At 36.1% G+C, this 15044-nt stretch overlaps 1 protein-coding gene and 1 long non-coding RNA gene across 2 annotated transcripts in view; one reads left to right on the top strand and one right to left on the bottom strand.

Annotated features, from left to right (window-relative positions):
- LOC148975135 (uncharacterized) overlaps positions 1-15044 on the bottom strand; it is a 199050-nt gene that overhangs the window by 143589 nt on the left and 40417 nt on the right. The gene's annotated exons all lie outside the window — the stretch shown is intronic.
- LOC120485673 (prospero homeobox protein 1) overlaps positions 7888-15044 on the top strand; it is a 30924-nt gene continuing 23767 nt past the window's right edge. Inside the window, exons 1-2 of the mRNA XM_039681517.2 lie at positions 7888-8000; positions 9831-11606. Coding sequence (XP_039537451.2) covers positions 9897-11606 — 1710 coding nt within the window. The 5' untranslated portion in view covers positions 7888-8000; positions 9831-9896. The remainder of the gene's footprint in view (positions 8001-9830; positions 11607-15044) is intronic.

Here is a 15044-nt window from a genome sequence, read left to right on the forward strand (position 1 = left end):
TGGGCCTGTTTCAGAAAGGAGGTTAAGTGAAAACTCTGAGTATGTTAACCCTGAAATGAGGGAAACTCTGGGTTTTCCGTTTCAGAAAGGGGGGTATATCAAACCCGAGAAAGCAGAGTAAGTCAAGCCCGTTTCTGAAAGAGAGGTAACTTATACTCAGAGTGAACTTACTCTGTGAACCTAACCTGGTCGGGAGCAGGTTTTCTTCAGTAAACCCAGAATTTCTTGCGGTCTCCTCCCCTTTTTTAAAGAGGAAGTGCTGTTTAAACACCAACAATAATACTAAAATGTATTTACACATTCTTTAAGGAATATATTGTTTGTCCATGGTTTAATTGACTAAATCTGTTTTGCAGCACTTTGCCAAAAAAATAAAAGGATTAAAACATTTGCTAAACTTTTATTTGATTACCACTGTTTTGGATAATATATTTCTATTAAATCATTGAAAAAATTGTAATAAAATTTAATAAGTTATTAATGATAAAAAATAAGATGTCAATCATATTGAAGTTAGTTGATATTATGTTTTATTGAACAAATGTTTAATTTATTTAACTGTCATTTTAACTGATGAAAATAATAACCGTAATTTAATAATGCAGTTTATATATTTAATAATTGTTTAATACCATAAACCGTGATATTTTCTGAGACGGTTCTCATACTGTGAAACTCTCCCCACATGGGGGAGTCCCCCACCCCACCCCACCCCCGCTGTTAAACAAGTTACTCAGCAACTTTTACTCATGTTTTAAATTAACTACTTGAGTAGATTTTTTAGACTGGTATTTTTACTTTTACTTAAGTAAAAATGTATCAAAGTAATAGTAGACTACTTTAGGTTGAATAACATTCTTCCAGTTTCACCATATTATAACAGTAAGTTACTCTAAGATAGTTATGAATTATTAACTACAAATGACATCTTCAACGGTGTAGTTAGATCAATGTAATAATTACTATCTCTAGAAAGTATTGGTCTACATATTACTAAATCCTATATCAACCTCAACCACTTGATTAATACAAGGAGGAGAGACAAGAAACTGCACTTTTAATGCTTTCAAATTAACAATACAATTGCATGAATTATTCTTGAATTGATCAAAGTGTGTAGAGGGAGAAGGTTATATAAAAATATACCCTTTAAAAATTTATGCTAAATCCACTATTGTTTTTATACTGAATTGGTCTATAGTTTATGCAGTAGCCTATTTAATGTAATTGCATCATATTTTATTTTAAATTACAGAAGAATTAAGAGTAATCCCTTTCATTAAATTACAATATTTAGATTACTTGGTAATTAATTACACCCAACACCTCTTTTTGTCTGGCACTGTTGCCATGGTGACTCATAATATCTGCGCTCCATTGATAATGGCTTTTTATAGCTGTGGTGCACGCGCTTAACTCAGAGTCAGTCAACTCAGAGTTGATTGAACTAACTCGTTTCAGCTGTTCTGTAACCGAAAACTCAGAGTTTTGCTTACTTGAACTGTACATTTCTTAACGGAAAAGTTTTTCTGTAACTGATTACCTCAAATGTTTTAAGTTTTGTCAACTTATTTGGGTAAAAATGTGGATGGATGGATAGATGGATGGATGGATGGATGGATGGATGGATGGATGGATGGATGGATGGATGGATGGATGGATGGATGGATGGATGGATGGATGGATGGATGGATAGATAGATAGATAGATAGATAGATAGATAGATAGATAGATAGATAGATAGATAGATAGATAGATAGATAGATAGATAGATAGATAGATAGATAGATAGATAGATAGATAGATAGATAGATAGATAGATGGATGTCTGAAAATCTATTCTGTTTCACTTTTTGGCATGGCAGTAGCACAGGTCAGATTCTACCTCACTTTATCCCCGTGCCACCAGTCTTCGTTCTCATTAATCTACTTCTTTGTGGTGAGGAGGGCACTGCACACCTTGTCGGAAACATCCACATTGAGCTCTAAATAAACCAAAACATCCTGCTTTTCGCAGCTCTCCAGAGGCCCTGAACGAAGCATGTGGCCCACCATCAGCGCTCTGAGCTGGGGCAGGTCGCGTCTCCTTCCCTTTCATTCGTCTCTCAGTCTTTCCTCAGGCACCTGGCATGTGTTTGTATATTGTGTGGTTCACGCATGTCCTCTGCTCAGGGCTTTAAAGAGTTTTTCCCCCCATTCCAATGACTTCCTGTTCCCCGTGATGTCATAATGGAGGAAAGTCTGTCTTTAAGTGGAGGATGCAAACACCCATTTCCTGTCGTGTGCCAGACCCACTGTAATGGTCAATGCGGGACTTTAATTGTGACCCTGCAAAGGAAATGTTCCAAATCTGGGACGTTAGATAAAGAGCATATGTCATGAGATTTTAATGGCTGTTCAGAATTTATGGGTGAAATAATAGCCTGGTCAACTCTCCGGCACATCACAGGCGACCTGACTTTGAGTATTTTCCAATCCCCTCTCTCTCCTATATTGTTTCTTGTAAACTCTATAGCCTTCTGTGCTAAGCACACAAAGCAACACAAAAAAGTAATAGTATCAAGACATTTGGGCTCTTTCCTGAAATGTATGTGCATCTCTTTGCATGGTTTTAGAAGTGTTAAAGGGGATGGTTCAACCAAAAATGAAAATTATCCTGTGATTTACTCCCCATCAAGCCATCCAAGGTGTACATGACTATCCTCTTTCAGACGAAAACAATCAGAATTATATTTAAAATGATTCTGGCTCTTCCAAGCTTTATAATGGTAATAAATGGGGGACGAGATTTTGAAGCCCAAAAAATGCATCCATCATTAAAAAGAATCAGTTAATAAAGGCCTTCTGGAGCGAAGCAGTGTGATTTTGTAAGAAAAATATCCATATTTAAAAATTGATTAGCTATTGATCGATGTTTTAAAATACTTGGTCACCATTATGGTGATCAGTGTTTCGTTTAGTTGGGCAGTAGCCTGTAGAAGACCAAGAAACACTAATATTATGTTGCATGTTCCTTTAATTAACAGGTAGAAATGTATTTTTGTTTTTTTATGAGTCTATTCAGGTAAGTTTTGGTTTAATAAATTAAAGTAAATGCCCAAACTATCGTTGTCCTGGGGCCCGCGTTTCAATAAGGAGGTTCAACCAACTCTGAGTTAAAGCTTGAACTCTGAGTTGACTTACCCTGAGATGGGAAACTGGCTGTTTTTTTTTATTTTCCACCTATACATTTGAACTTCTCTTAATTTGAAATATTTGAGTAGGCTAATTCATATATTTAACTTAAAATTATCATGGAATATTAACTTATATATTTTTGGCATTGGCTAGTTTTAGCTAATTCAGTAAATGCTAATTGGTACCGCAATGCTTTGATACGGAACATTTAACATGTATCTGTTCTCAAGCCAAGTTCATGCACTCGTTACCTGGATTGTAAAAATCAACAACAAAAAAGAAAACAACATAAAAGAAACTCTTCTAAATTATCACACATTAAACACTGTAAAAAAAGTATATGATCAATAAGTTGTGACAACTATGTTAGTATATTGTTTTAACTCATCTAAATGAGTTAGTTATACAGGTTTTGACTCACTTTTTAATTCAGTTTAATGTAATTTAAGTTGAAATGACTTAAACATCCAAGTTGATTGTACTAAAAAATGTAAGGTTTTTAAAAGTGCACTTAACATTAATCTTGCACAAAACGTAATTTACCAGTTACACATATCATTTTAGCATTTAATCTCCCATTTGAGTGCCAAGACAAAGCATGCTGGGAAATAGAAATCAGTTTTTGTTGAATTTAAGTGTAATGAACTGCTCCAAGACTTGGAGATGAAGATCCAAATGCAGCTTTAATTGAGAATAGTCGTACAGGCAGGGTCAAGAATCAGCAGACAGGGCAATGGAGAATACATAGAATCCAAAAAAAACCAGGCAGAGGTCAGGGCGGGCAGCAATAATGAAAAATCCAAGAACAATCCAAAGTCAAAAACAGAAGACAAACACAAGAAACCACTCGGAAATGCAGACACACAGTACAACAAGACTTCGCAAACAGTGAAAGTGAACACAAGGTATGAAGAGTTCAGATGCAAAAGCCTCTAAATGCCATTTGAAATTTTCTTCTTTAATGATGATTTTTATCAAACTTGTATTATTTAAGTTCAGTAATTTCACTTAAATGACAATGATAATTACCTATTTATTGTTATTTAAGTGAAATTACTGAACTTAAATATACAAGTTTGATAAAAATCATCATTAAAGATGAAAATTTCAAATGGCATTTAGAGGCTTTTGCATCTGAACTTTTCATATAGAGACTAACAGGATGAGACACAGGTGAATGCAATCAGTGAATGAGGTACAGGTGAATGTGATCAGTGATGATGAGTCTGGGCAGTGCGTTCTGGGAAATGTAGTTTGTGAGTGATAATAGTCTTATCTGGAGTGCCCTCTGCTGGCTCAAAAGGGCACTCCAGCTGTTGACCGTTACATTAAGTTTGTCTAAATTAATGGAAACAATTTACAAGTAAATTACACTTAAAATGTGAACTACTTTTGTGAACTCAAAAGTTAAAGTTCTAAAAATCTCATAAAAGTCAATTTGATTGAACTAATTTGTTTACAGTAATTTAAGTTTATACCCTACTTAAAACGTTTAATCATTTTATGCATAAAGTTTACAGTGATCTATCTATCTATCTATCTATCTATCTATCTATCTATCTATCTATCTATCTATCTATCTATCTATCTATCTATCTATCTATCTATCTATCTATCTATCTATGTAATAATAAAAATTTGTATTACAAAGTAAAAACAGCTTGACTTTTTAATTCTTTATTCAGCTTGTAAAGAGTGACGAAGATTTACTGAATGGAAAAGAGCCGCCTAAACAGTCTGTTACACACACACACAAACTCTCCTTTTGTGAAGATGGAAAGTCATGCAGGTTACAGATTACAGATTTTACATTTTTGACCGAACTAACCATGTATTCATATCAGTGTTGTTTTGAAGCTAATCTATTTCCCAAAATATGTAATCTTGATGTGTAGCTGTCAAAAAGTTTTTATTAGTAGATTTTGGCAAAGCTTGAATTGATTCTCACCTGTGGTTGTTATTGTTAAGATATTGTTTTACTTTCTTGTATAGACAGCAAAATGAAAGAGAGACAAACTTACAGTAACTCATGAGGCACCATGAGGTCAACTATAATTAGTGCATGTGTACTACAAACGCACCGCTCTTATCTATGTTATTTCACAGTCTCATATCATTAAAGCTGGAGTAGCCTACTGTTTGAAGTAGACTGTCAGGTGACCTTCTGTCACAAAATCAGAAGGTCAATAGAGAACATCAAAGCCTAGGAGTAGGACACTCATAGCGTGAAAATAAATGAACAGCAGATAGATAGATAGATAGATAGATAGATAGATAGATAGATAGATAGATAGATAGATAGATAGATAGATAGATAGATAGATAGATAGATAGATAGATAGATAGATTATCACTATTGTGTTGAAGTTTACAGTAGAGTCATATACTGTAAAAAAATAAAATGTAAAAAACAAAACAAAAAAAAAACGGTTGATGACTGAGTTACGGCTGCCAAAACCTTACCTCAAGGGCATCCAAGATGTAGGTGTTTCCGCAGTAGTTTCCATTTTGATATTTTTAGGTCAAACCGTTCGTGTCTATGGTCACCACCTCAAAGAGCATGAACAGAGAAGTCTGAGGAAACAAAGACACCTAGCCTACATCTTGAATGCCCTTGAGGTAAGCTAGACCAAAATTGTATTTCAAAGTGAATTTATTTCAAAATATCCCTAAAGACCTATACGGCCGGCGGCGGCTAAAAATAACTTATGTTCTGAAATGTTAAATAACTTTTGAACCGCTACTCCAATTCGTATGCTTTAAAAAGTCCCATAAATAGGAGATTCACGGCTTTTCTGTGATATCTGGTTAATCGCGTTTGGACATTCAGAAGTGCGGTTTGTTCCTCTGAGCCAATCATAAATGACTGTCAATGCTTAGTCCCACCCCATGCCCAGATTATCTTACAGCTGTGAGTAAAACGTCCTTGAGAAATTTTAAAGGAGTCGTATGTTAGATTGTGGCCAAAACTGGTACTGCAATCATTTTCCAATTACTGTTGAGCGGTGATTGTTAAAAGTACTAAGTTGAAAGAAGATCATACTGTGTTGTGTTTCTGTGATTAAACCAAATGTTCTCATTACATATTACAGTAATCTTGCTTTTTAAACAATGATGTGGACTGAAAAATGTACCTGTAATGAAAGCATGGGATCAGGTTTTGAAAGAATGACTGTGTTACAAGTGTAATCAGGATTTTTACTAAGAGTTTTGAAAATGTACCTTACTTGTGAAAATAGTACCAAATCAGATAGATAGATATATATATATAAAATCGCATGACTGTGCTTTGTTGACAGATCTTGTTGTGGAGTTGCCAGATCTGTTGCCTTTGGCTTGCTGCTCAGTTGGGGATATTCAAATTAAATGACCCATCTATTGATCAGCTCCACCAAACTTGATTGTCTTTTTTCCCCCCATGAATAAACAAACACTGTTAAGTTGTCTTGAAACAATCTGTATTGTGAAGCCCGTTCTCACCCCAAAGCTCCATATAGGACGCTTTTGCAAAAGCGTAAATATCCAACTCACATGGCACCCTTTAACGTGAAATGAGACGCACATATATTTGGGCAGAAGGCGCCCCCTAGTGGTCTAACCCTTACCCTACACCATACCTAAACTTAACCATAACCGAAGCGTCTCATTAGACGTTAAAGGGTGCCATGTGCGTTGGATATTTACGCTTTTGCAAAAGCGTTGTATATGGCGCTTTGGGATGAGAATGCGTTGTATAATCCTGACTAATCAATGCTAGTAAGATGAGCATCTCAGATTAGTGGCCTGCATGTCATTGCACTCCAGTAGTGTTTGCTAGTTGACCATTAAGTGTGCTGCACATCAGACTCTCTGTTTTTCTCTATCGCCCAGTCTTTTCTTATGTAATGATGTGTTTTCTCATGTAATGAGAAAAGTAGGGCCGGGGTGGGCAAAACTGGCATGATTACCAGCTGCTTGTTCCAAAGGTCCTTTCTCCATGTTCAAAACCATCAATCATGACCTAATGATCTATATTTAAAATAATATTTGTCCTCTATAAAGACAGTTATTCTGTCTGATGACACAAGCTTTTCATTAGGGCTTGGATTTGTCAGATCTTGATCTGATTGTTCTGATAATCCTTTTGAACCTGGTACCCAATTTTTTTAGTTAATTTGTGTGATATAGAATAATTCACATCGCTAGCAAAACAACATGAAGAAACAAAGATGGAGACAAAAGATAAACAAGGACAAATATGATTGCCCATTAGTGTAGTCTGAATAGGCTACTGAATATAATAATTTCAAAGGTCTGCACTTTGTTTCCCTAAAAATCCATTTAAAGTCGCTTTTTGATTATCTTGACATGTAGCCTACTGAAAATGTTATCATCATCCCTCATATTTGTGTCTTTCACCAAAGAAATATTTTAGATTTTAGATGAATTATTTTATTCATGAACACACCATGGTGTTGACAAATAATAGAGGAACTTGAGAGGGGAGCAGTTGCATACTCTAACTGGCTGCTATAATATATCTTTAAATCATGATATGATCAATAAGTCATAAACTCATCTTTAACTTTAAAGTTATAGATTTAACTCATTTTTAAAAGTTGGTTATTTCAGGTGAAATTACGCTCTGATTGGTAGGTTCGGCGTTACGTCACACTGATTGTCTCCGTTTCCTTTCATATGTGTGTTTAAGCGCGTCTACAGCTGGAGGAGAGCGCGCACAACTCAACGCAATGTTCTGCCGCCTCGCCCTACTACAAGATCTGATACCATATTCTGTTTGTCATCTCACAAACCACAGCAGCTTTTCTCCAGTCATTTGCAAGGTAAGTGACCTTTTTGTCCTGTATGACAATGGATGAGTTCTACTGATGTTCACATTTTTATTGAGCAACAGAGTCCTCTGAAAACACACTGTCTTCTCTCACTTTTTTAAATTGATTTTTCTTTTGGATTTATGCGATTGTTCTTTTTCAAAAGCTCTGTTTATTTTAAATATAGTTCGAGTTTGGGATGCTGAACATTGTAGGCTAAATTATATTTCAGTTTTTGTTTTTATAGTTTGATAACGGTCACCTTAAGCGCAATGTTCGTGGCTATTTGACCAGAGCTTTAATATCCTGATACTTTTTCTTGTCCTCTTCAAAGGAGTTTAGAGAGAGCAGTTTCATCAGAACCGTTTGATTTTGCTTGTAGTTTTGCTCATTTGAAAGCTGCGGTGTATAGGCTATTTAAGACGTTCTTTTTAAGACAATTTATGTGACAATGGTGTAACAATTAACTCACACAAATAACCATTGATAGGTCAATAAAGTGAAGATCATTTTTAAAAGATAAAATCATGTATTAATTTATTGAAACATGCTTTAAAACGAGTTTGCACTTGAATTCCCTCATAGGCTATGAGCATGTTTTTAAGTAAAAAAGGTTATACTGGCATTATAACAAATATATTAGAGGTTCGTTGTTAAGAGGAAACCCTTTTGGCATAATGTTTCATTATTATTTCTTAGATTATTATTTATTTATTTATTTATTTTCTAAATGATAAAGCTGTTTATTAAGGAGTAGTTTTAGTAATTACTTCTTTTTAAATGTTATACTTTTAATGCAGTTAAAAAAAACGTTGCATTTAATCCTTTATAAGTTTTTCAAAAATGTATGAAACCCCATTGAATAAAAGAGCATGTTTGTAAGATTTTGGCATGCAATGAGTTGAAAATCAGGTTTAAGATTTATACAATTTAGAAGTAAGAAAAAGAATGATCTTAAGATGTGTGGTGAATGGAAGTTGGCCATATTATCAGCAATAAAGCAAATGAAATAAAGTCAAGTCTGTGTTTGTAGAGTGAGTGTTAGTTTTCTTTTGCATTATTTAGGTTTTTTTTTTTTTTTGGGGGGGGGGGGGGGGTTGTTGAATTGGTTGAGCAGCTGCCTTTTATTTTTGCCTATTTTTAGATTTTTCCATTTATTTACTGAATGCATGAAGTTGGGCATTTTTTATGATTAATTGTATTTTGTGTCACTGTCATTCTGAGAAAATACTTCCATTTCTTCAGGTTTAAACAATAGGGAAGACTTGACTTGACTAATATATATATTAGAGAGTATTGTACAGGAATGTAATTATACTTACTTAAAAAAGCTTATTTAGTATATTTCGCTTACACAAGAGTTCTAGAAACTAAATACAATAAAATATAACAGAATAAATAATGAAAAAAATTATATTGTTACCATATAATATATTCATATTTTGCTGATTTGCTGCTTAAGAAACATTTAATTAGTTTTAGCATTTTATTATTATTTTTTGAGCATTAATCAATTGTTAAAATCTTTCAGTTGTATTGACAATTGAACATTCAAGACGTCTTTGGGAAATGAGTGAATACAACAGATAACAGGAGAAGTGGATGAAACTAGTACAGAAAGAGGATGAAGAGGGAAAAACTGTAATGCTAACTCCTAATTTCCCTCCCCTTCCTAATTATTATATTATTAAATATAATGAGCCATAGTATATATTTTCGCAAATATTTGTTTTAGATTTTTTAACATGTGGACACTTTATTGCACAAACATTTTCGAATATTTATGATTCCAGTACAAAAACTTATTTTGTGTTTGCCTCACTTGCTCTGTTTTTCTGTCAGTAGGTGACAGTGATAATGGTTTGTTAGTTCAGGCTTGTGGGAAATGGGTCAACAGCAGCTTCACAAATGCCAGCCCATGACACAGAGTTCCATCTAAATCTACAGACCAAGAGAAGACGAGTGGACATTGGCGTGAAGAGGACTAGCTCAGCAGCCACATCAACACATACAGCTTCTGCTGTCATCACTGTGACTCGTGCAGCCAAATCTACTGCCATGAACTCCCATCACAGTTGGAAGCAGGATGTGCTGGAGCGCCAAGGGGCTCATCTCAAGCACCGGGACTCAAGTGAGGCTAAGTCGAATGTTCTCCGCAAACTGCTTAAAAGGGCCAGCTCATATGAAGACAACATGATACCCTTTTCTGGTGCCACTATCATCACCAAGCTACTGAACAGCAATAAGGCAACGAGAGAAACAGGAGGCAGGGAGCCAATATTCTCCAGGAAAGCAGAACCTGAACCACCACAGGAGGACACTTGCAGCAGCTCATCCCAAGAGAGTGTTAAAGAGTGTCTCTCACCATTTGGACAAAACATAGGGACCCGTTTTGACTCGGAGCGGCTAAATGAAGAGCACCTACAGGCCAAGCGCGCACGTGTCGAGAACATAATTCGTGGAATGAACCACTCGCCAAATGTGATGACACGCTCTATCCCTAGTGGGAAAGAACATGAGCGAGACGGAGAGGGAGAAACCGAGGTTCCCGCCCGTGAAAACAAGAGGAAACAAAAATTACCTCAGCAGCAGAGCGTCCAGCGGCTGGTTTCCACACACACCGAGCAGAAGGTTGAAGAACGCAGGCAGTTGAAACTACAGTTGGAGGACCTGCAGAAACAGCTGAGACAGCTTCAGGAGAAGTTCTTCCGGATCTATGACAGCACAGATTCTGAAGCCGATGGAGGGAATCTCTCAGAAGACAGTGCACAATCTGATGGATTGCTTGAACACCAAAGTTACGTCGCCGATCAAAGGAATAATTTGATGGCGGCTTCGGATCCGGAATGCGTTCCCGACGAGGCGAGGGAACACGTATTGCTAGATGGAGAGATGGCCAAACGAGAGAGTTCTTTGAGGAGCAAAGGTTTGAAGTCTGTGCACGGAGTAGGCAAGCATCTGGCAGAAACCCTGAAGCAGGAGCTGAACTCTGTCATGTCTCAAGTGATAGACACCGTGGTGAATGTTTTCTCAAAACCTCCACGGCAACTGTTACAAGTATTCCCATCACTTCCAGCAACCCAGGACCGCTTTGCTTTTAACGGGGACAACCCAAACTTCCACACTGCTAATCAGAGGCTACAGTGTTTTGGTGATGTTATCTTTCCCAGACCATTTGACTCCTTTGTTGGAGTCCCTCTTCCTAGCGCCAATGAGCAGATGGAGGCACGACCACTGGTGGTGCAAAAGTGTGTATCTGAGCACCACCAGTCCACAGATCTTGGAGCTCAAAGTGGCCACCCACATCCCTCCCTACACACGTCTTCTCTTTCTGGAAACACAGGCTTCATCTCCCAATCATTCCGTCATCCGTTTCCGCTTCCTCTCTTGGGTTACTCCTTTCAGAGCACTCTTGGTGCTTCATCTAGTATTGAATCTCCTGATTTGATGGATCTGTCAAGGGAGACCACCAGCTTACAGAAAAGCTTACATCTGATGCATAACCGTTCCTGCTCACCAGATTACTCAGAAAGCTCTGCTGAAGGGCTGTCACTCATCAAGTCTGAATGTAGGGAACTTAATCCACTGTCAGGCATCTCACCACCCCCAGAGAGTACAATATCCTTTTCATAGTAGTGAAAGCTGTTTTTTGATGTACAAATGACCTTTTCCAATACTTCTCTCATTTACAAGTGTAACCATTGTGTAAAGGAACTTCTGCCCCAAATGCCTTTCTAGTTCAAGCCGATTTTAAAGGACAACTCCGGCGGAAAATGAACCTTTGGTCTAATTACACATTGTCACCTAGTCAACCGTTATCTGAGATTTGTTTTCATGATTGCCGAATGTAAATAGTTTTATCTCTAAAAATAGTTTAGCCTATAACGCTATATAGGGCGTAGAGTAATGGCAAATAAAAATCGCTTGTTATTACCACTAACAAGGCTCAAAATAGCCCCACACTAACACGACAGCATAATAAGGGTCCCTACATTCAAACCGAAGCATTGAGAACTTTGTCAGTGTCCATACAGTTTAAAAAGAAGATATTTTATACACACAGTCAACTTCGCGAACACAGGAAGAAGCCATCTTTGAAAAATAGTCTCTACCAGTCGATCTACGAACGCCGATCCAAGTGCGCTGGTGAGATGTGAATAAGGTGATAAGGTGAGCGCGAACAGTAGGCTACGTGTACATATTGAAAAGAAGAAAATGGTTCGTGTTTGTGTTTCTTCTGGAAACAACGGACCATATGAGATTCTGCACAGTTCAGCGCACTTGGATCGGCGTTCGTAGATCGACCGGTAGAGACTATTTTTCAAAGATGGCTTCTTCCTGTATTCGCAATTTCAAGAAACTCCATTTCTGACATTACTATGCTTTTTGCCTGTCAACATGTCACCCATGTTAATGTTAATCAGTAGCCAAGTAGAAAATAAGTGAATGCACTTTTGTTTTATTGAACAATAGAAAGAATGGCTTCAGATTTGGATGTAGAACTTTATGATTGGAGTGTGTCTAAATGGGACAATGCAGTTGAATTTGGTTTATGGTCATGGAGTTTACACTGAAAACATTTTTTTTGTCAGTTCTACTTAGACAATGTATACTTCATGTGGTAATATCTACAATAACTGGTTTGGTTGAAATGAAATAAATGATTTAAGATTACTGATTATAACTAAATTCAACCAACCAAGGTTTAGCGTAACTGAAGAATAACTGTCAGTAGATAACCATAACCTGATTTAGTAACCTAATTTCTACCTGATTCTCCCTATAAATACAAAAAAATGTATAACCTATACTGCAATCAGGCCTTAATAAAGAAATGCTGTTTAAGCTTAATTGAGTTACATTGACATTCAACACATGCACACCAGCTCTGATCATCAGAAAACTTTGTTTCAATGAAAAATTATGATTATGAATTATGATTACAATATACATTTAGTTACATCATAGTGAAAATCGCAATTGACAGCGCTACTCTTCAGCACAATGGTGGTAGTTCATGATGCTTTTGGTCTGGGGCATGTACAAAATAACATTGCAGGCTTAAACTGTGACTTTGAAATGTAGTTTGCCCCATTATACAGATGAATTTGGTGGATTGGATTGGAGAAATTGTTTTATTAAGTTCTGGTTCAGATTTTTACAACATATCTTGTTGTTCACTCCTCTGTTCGTCCACTGTTATATTGGCAGAGGTTGAGGTTTTTTGTTCAACAGTCACACAAAGCGTTTTGCGCTGATGTCAGAGCTCAGAGAGGCCTTAAAGGAGGTAGCTCGGCCCTCTTTGTCTGGAGAATTTGTCCGGTCAGCAATGTCGTTGTCTGGCAGAGGTCAGTGCAGGACAACGCCAGGAGTGTCACACGCAGTGCAGTTTGAACTTTCAATGTGTTCTTATCTTGATTATTGATGGATGCTGAAAGAATAGAGGAAAATGTGCAGTGTTGGCAGAAAGATCAGACAGTTAGCCAGACTGTTTGTTTCCCTTCAAACATCGTAGACCTTGGTAGATTTATTATATATTTAAGAACATCAAGCATCGGAAATTTTCATTAGCAAATAAAAAAGAAAAACTTTGATTTAATTTTAATTTTAGTTACTATTTATGTCTTAAAACAAAACATGTTTTGAGTCAGTGCTCATAAGTCTCATCTAATTGTTAATTAAAAAAAGAACTGAAATGGGTAACACTTTATAATAACTGCACGCTATTAATCATTAGTTAAGCATGAGTAAACAGTTAATTCATCATTTATAAAACATTAATAGACATTAATATGCAGTTTATATATAGCTATACATGTTTTTTCTTGATTTATAAGCATAATGCGTTTAATGATTGTATTTTCATACTTTGTTAATGATCAATTAATAATTTCTAAATGAAGTATAGCATTATTTACAAACCAGTTGTTTAAGAGTTGTCAGTCATTTATAAGATCACGTAGAAAGTGTAAGTAAATGTAGTAAATACAGGTAGTTATAAAGCATTTAGTAGTGGTTAGTTAACTATTTCTAAAGTGAGGACTATTCATGCTTTGTAAAGCATTTATAAAGGTGATTTAAAGACTCGTCAATCTTCTAAACAGTAAAATGTAACAAACACAACGCAGTGATACTGAACATAGAAATATTTAACAGCCTTTAAAAATGCTTTACAAGGCATGACTAGTCCTCACTTTAGATGAGCTCACGAACATAGTTAACTGACCACTACTAAATGCTTTATAACTACCCAAATTAACCCTTAATTACAGCATTAATACATGTTAATAAAGCATTTATTAACACATTAAGTTACCATCACTATGTGTCTGAGTAATAAGATGTATGAATGTACATTTAAATAGTTTATTAATCATTTACTTACTCGCTCTAAGTAATCGTATGAACCACTGAAAACTCTTAAATAACTGGTTAATAAAAAATGATTATAAAAAGTGTTACCCTGAAAGGCATTTATTCGCTCAGCTTTTGAAATTTAACAGACTTCAATACTGAGTGCATAAAAAAAGCCTTAGCCCGATTCACTAGTGCAATCTTGGTACTTTATTTCACAGTCCTCTTCAGCATGCACACACAATGTACCTATTCAACACTATCTCACGACCAATTCGTACGAATTCGACGCATGATTAAAAAGTGTCTAATTCGTACTAATTCGTACGACCTCACTCGTACTAATTCGTACGATTTGTCTAAACCCACGTGATGGTTAAGTTTAGGGGCGGGGTAAGGGGTAGGTCATTCGTACGAATTCATACGAATTGGCCAATTCGTAAAATATGTACGATTTAGCAAAATCGTACGAGTGAGGTCGTATGAATTGTTACGAATTAGCCACTTTTTAATCATTCGTCGAATTCGTACGACTTGGTCGTGAGATCGGGTTGACCTATTATAGCAATTGCAATAACCTATTTTTGCTTGGGTAACTATACTGTAAATACACGTACTGTTGTAACCGTAATCTTCATTTATTTTTAAGAGTGTCGAGTCAGATTATTGTCACCTATGGAAAACATATGCCATGCCCAAAAG

Source organism: Pimephales promelas, chromosome 13, assembly GCF_988280905.1.
Source record: "Pimephales promelas chromosome 13, fPimPro1.hap1.1, whole genome shotgun sequence".
NCBI lineage: Eukaryota > Metazoa > Chordata > Actinopteri > Cypriniformes > Leuciscidae > Pimephales > Pimephales promelas.